Here is a 5,000-nt window from a genome sequence, read left to right on the forward strand (position 1 = left end):
GTATTTTGACTAATTAAAAATATGATTCAATTTTTTTTTTTTTTTTTACTAAAATGACGATAAAATGGCTTAATGTGGGTGTTTTGGTTTAATAACTTAAATTTAAAAATACTCGAATGAAAAAGCAAGCACTATATTCGCATAAAAACGCGTTTTTGTCAATATCCTACGGATGATTTTGCAGTAAACCACATCACACAAACCGACGACGGCTATTGTCTGAATGACGGCCGGTCCTCCAATCAAACGCCGGGACCCGCTGTCCTCCGCCCAATCAGGTGGCGCGTCGCCGCGGTGGGCGGGGCTTCGTGGGCTGGTCTAAAGGGCCGCTCCGCTGCGCTCGGATTTCAGCTGGTCCGGGCGGAGTCCATGCGGGATAAAGGACTTTAGGCGAATTCAGTCCAGCTGAAGCCTTTCTAACGCGGTTTAGCGAGCACATTACCCGCTCAACATGACTACGACGACCACCTTCCAAGGCATGGAGCCCGGTGCCAAAAACAGCTCCAGGTAAACGCATTTAAAGGGGTTTGTTGCGATCAGAAGCGAGACAAAAGAAGAGCTGGAGGTGATGATGATGGTGAGGATGATGATGGTGGCCTGATGGATGCATTGATTCCTCCTCCGATGCATGAACGCAAACGCGTCTTATCAGCCCGAATGCGGGGGTTTAATGGATTCGGGCTGATTTCACGTTTTCGTTTGGTCTGGATCAACCCAGACTGTCTGCCACCACCATCATCATCCTCTTCCTCCCGGCTGGGAAGGACTCATCCACCCTTATTCCGACGCGAGATCGGCTCCAGGCTCGTCGTGCGCGTGTGCTTTGGTGCGATGTCTGGTGTTTTGATGTGAACGGTGCCCGAACTTCACCCAGCATAAAGGAGCGAGGCTGGCAGGCTGCCACTGCCATCTCAAACCGGCTCGTTTGCTTTAAAGTTCATTTGCATTGTGCATTGCGTTGCTTCCATGAATGCATGCTTTTCTCGGCTGCTTAGTTGGGTTGTTGTTTTTTTTTTTTTTTATCAGTTATAATCCCAGTCATCTGACCGTTCAGTCTAACCTCGAGCTCTGGCCCAAAAATACACGCTCTATTGTCCTTAAAAGGTTTCTGGTACTAGGGTTGGAACAGATGCATTGAACTCGGTCCAGCCAGCCAGCGGAAGGTTTGCACGTCTGGCCAAAGGTCTACGCGATCCAAACTAACCGATTACTATTTATTCATCTATTTTTTTTTAGGTGCGTTTGTGTGTCCAGAGATGATCTCATCCCTAACTTTCAAAGGAGGGATGGAGACGCATTCGGGCGTTCGCGTGTCAGAGGCGATGCAGCGGCTTTTGTTTCCGCCCGACGCGCAGAGACGAGCTTGGGTCCTTTTAAACGAGGACCGCGGCGTTGTCTGGCGCGCTCGTCCCGACGCTTTCGGGTCTCGCTGCAACACGTTGCCGCCCTCGCCGCCTCCGAAGCCCGGTTTTAGCCTTTAAATCCCGCGTGTCTGGGGTTTCCCTCGGTGTCGAACGGCCAGAAATGTAGGTCAAGCCGAGAGCGGGCGTGTTTATTGGTCACTCGGTCTGATTTAGTGGTGTTTTCGCCATTCATCTAGGGTTTTTTTTTTTTTTTAATGCCATGTGTCTCCTGTGTCGGTTGGGTGGGGTCTCGAGCGAACGGCCTTCGTCTCTAATAAAGTCCCCTGATCTGATCCCGAGCTTTAGTCTGGTTAAGGCATTAGCTGTTTAACCAGTCCGTCCAGACGGCACTGGTCGGGTTTTTCTAATCGCCGCACCGTCGTTCGCTTTGACAAAAGGCGCAGAAAGTTGCTTTGGGATGGAGGCGACCCTGACAGCTGCCGGCGGGTGTCAGCTGCTCTGCTTCTGCTGAGGGAGGGGCGTCGAGGAAGCATCGATTAGGGCTTCCCCTCGACCGCATCAATCACGGGGCCGCTGCTTTTCACTCCACGCCCGCCCTCGTGGCTTTTTAATGAATCAACATATGTGCTGAATGAAAACCATCCAACGCTGGAATCTGCACTTGGTGTGTGTGCAGATGAGCTCTGCTCTGGTCAGCTGTGTGTGTGTGTGTGTGTGTGTGTGTGTGTGTGTGTGTGTGTGTGTGTGTCTTACAGCTCAGGGGTGGTTGATCTGGCCCAAGTCATTCGTTGTATGAGTCGCTTTACCTCACCGAAACAAGAGGTGTGTTTTATTGTTAAAGACGTAGAGGTCATGGGTGTGCGTGACTTTATGTCGCTTTGGATGGAAGTACCAGCCAAATGCATAAATGTGCATATTCAATGCAAAACGCTTTGTTTATTAAAATGGGAATTAATTTGACAAATTTTGCATATTTTATTGAACCGTTATGCTGCAAACTCGCGTTAGGCAATGGGAAAAAAACACATTTTCTGGGACGTTTTTCTCATTTCAAACCGGCAGCTGTGTATTTTAACGTTAAGAAATGAACACGCAGTTCGTTATTCTGAGATTTATGATGAAAGTGGGCTTCTCGGAAGAAGATGAAAAATGTCGAGCAAAATACTGTAGGAATGCACCGGCGGCAGGGTTGTTTGCTAATCGTAAAAGGCTAAACCCATGACTTGTCAATGACTCTCTTTTTCACGTCGCTTCCTTGTTCTGGCATGTAAACAATGTAAAACGGTCACTCTCTGCCGTTGCGTGGCGCGTGTGTCCTTCACGCAGCGTGCGCCGTTCCTTTCGCTCCTGTGTGTGACTGATTTGTTGGGCATTGTGTCTCGTAGGGTGTTGTGTCCTCCTGGAGGAGCCTCCAATATTTCCTTCGGTGCAGACGAGGAGAAGCCTGCGCGCAAAAACAAGATGGCCTCCAGTATCTTTGCTGAACCTGACGACCCTCATGCCCATCGGAGGAACAACCCACCAGGTGCAACACACACACACACACACACACACACACACACACACACACACACACACACACACACACACATCTCTGGTTTAAATTCTGCTTCTGGTCTGGATTTGGTTAGATTTTTAATACTTGCATTATTTAAATTCAGCATAGCATTGTCACCCTTACATGCTCGAGATGAAACACTGATTTTTACTGTTAATTATTATGAAAATTTAAAAAAATATTATTTGCTCAATCTTCTGCTTATCAAGGCTGCATTTATGCATTTATTAAATTGAATTAATAATTTTTTAACATTTCAAAAAAATTGTCTATATATATATATGTATGTATATATATATATATATATATATATATATATATGTATATATGTATGTATATATGTATGTATATATGTATGTATATGTATGTATATGTATATATGTATGTGTGTATATATATATATATGTATATGTGTGTATATATATATATATATATATATATATATATATAAAATGTGATTTAGAGCTGAGTTTTTAGCATCCTTACTCCAGTGTCACATGACCGTTCAGAAATCATTTTAATATGATGATATGCTGCTGAAGAAACATTTCTGATCATTGTCAGTGTTGTTGAAATAAATCTTTGGTTATAGTTCATTATAGTAAAACAAAAAAACTTCTTCACAGAAGAGTAGTATCATTCATTTTTATCTTTTTATTGTTTCAGTAGGAAAATATGTAAAATGTGGTCGTCACTTAAGGTTTATAAAACGGAACCAGCATCTTTTTCTCCTCAATAAGTGATTTATTTATCTTTTTTTTTTTTTCCTCTTTAACACATTTGTTTTGTCCGATATACAGCATTGCAAACAGATGTAGCGTGCGGTGATGTTTAATTAGTCTTTGTAAGATTTTTCCAGGGTTAATAACACGCGCTTGACCACTGAGTGTCCGCATACCTTAGGCATGATGTCATTTCCTGGGCAAATATCCTGAGAGTCCAGTGATTCAGGAAGTGACTCATGATGTCGGGTAATGATGCGAGTGACATCATGATGAAGCATCCAGTCCAGAGAGTCCGTGTTACACGGCCGACAGAAATGTTGGCTTATAAGCTGAATTTTCTCAAATAATCTGACGCCGTTTGATGTTATTAGTCTAGCGACATGTCAAAACGCTTCTCCCGCGTGCTTCACGCGCTGCTCCAGATCCGTCACTTACCTAGGATGCTCCCTCAGAAGGGAGCAAGACGGCGAGGCACCTCGGCCTTCAGATGTTCCCGAGTTTGGCAGCGTCTTCGTTCTCTGGAAGAGAAGCGCTTGGCCCCCGCGCAAGCTCATATACGGATAAACGCTGGCGCGGGGATAATCTGAGCTTTGGTTCAGCGCTAATGCTTCGCTCAGGCAGGTGTCCTTCGTATATCTGGTTATTCTCTCTCTAAAGGCGTTCTCCTGGCTCTCGCCGGAGCGTTTGGGGCGTCTGGTTATTTTCCAGCCGTAACTCAAAGCTCAGATTCGGTAGCACGTAAAGCAGATACGAGTTAGCGGACCAAAAAAATGTCTTTTTGAGAGATTTGGCGCCATGAACGTCAAGCTCTTGGAGACTTGATACCGGCCTTCTGACTTCATGTGTGTACAGTATCCGCTGATTTCTAGCGTCGGTTTGATTGAATGAGCACAGGAAGTTCATCGTGTCGGCCAGAGGTGCCTGACGGGATGTCGTTGTGATTTGTCTATTGTTTTAGCTTTTTAAATTCGCTAATGGAGCACAACAGTCGGTTGTTCAAGTTAAAATCCCATTACGTTTTTCTCTATTAAAGCAAGACGACGCACAAATGCAACGAATGGATACGTTTGGTTCATTGCAGCACACTTGGGAGAATTGTTTTGTATTGCCGGAAATGTTACGTTTAAGTAAGCTAATGAAGCGCGCGCTAATTTGCAAACGCTTCCAGAAGATCTATCTGAACGCTGGAAAATTCCTGGTTTTATAGAGGTGAGGTTTTTACAGAAAGGGGTTTTGAGATCTCTTTATCCCTGCGGGAATCTGAAAATACTGTCAACCGTCAGGAAAAAGCCCCCCAAAAAGCATATTTTAGGAATAAAATGCGATTTTGTTTGACGTTTAGCGTATGAACAA

The 5,000-nt window shown here is 44.8% G+C and overlaps 2 protein-coding genes across 2 annotated transcripts in view; both read left to right on the forward strand.

Moving 5' to 3' along the window:
- The window catches only part of LOC122341572 (tripartite motif-containing protein 16-like), a 341,738-nt gene that overhangs the window by 297,391 nt on the left and 39,347 nt on the right, over positions 1 to 5,000 (forward strand). The gene's annotated exons all lie outside the window — the stretch shown is intronic.
- The window catches only part of jpt1b (Jupiter microtubule associated homolog 1b), an 11,458-nt gene continuing 6,781 nt past the window's right edge, over positions 324 to 5,000 (forward strand). Inside the window, exons 1-2 of the mRNA XM_043235058.1 lie at positions 324 to 507; positions 2,750 to 2,889. Coding sequence (XP_043090993.1) covers positions 452 to 507; positions 2,750 to 2,889 — 196 coding nt within the window. The 5' untranslated portion in view covers positions 324 to 451. The remainder of the gene's footprint in view (positions 508 to 2,749; positions 2,890 to 5,000) is intronic.

The sequence above is a fragment of the Puntigrus tetrazona genome, chromosome 3, assembly GCF_018831695.1.
Source record: "Puntigrus tetrazona isolate hp1 chromosome 3, ASM1883169v1, whole genome shotgun sequence".
NCBI lineage: Eukaryota > Metazoa > Chordata > Actinopteri > Cypriniformes > Cyprinidae > Puntigrus > Puntigrus tetrazona.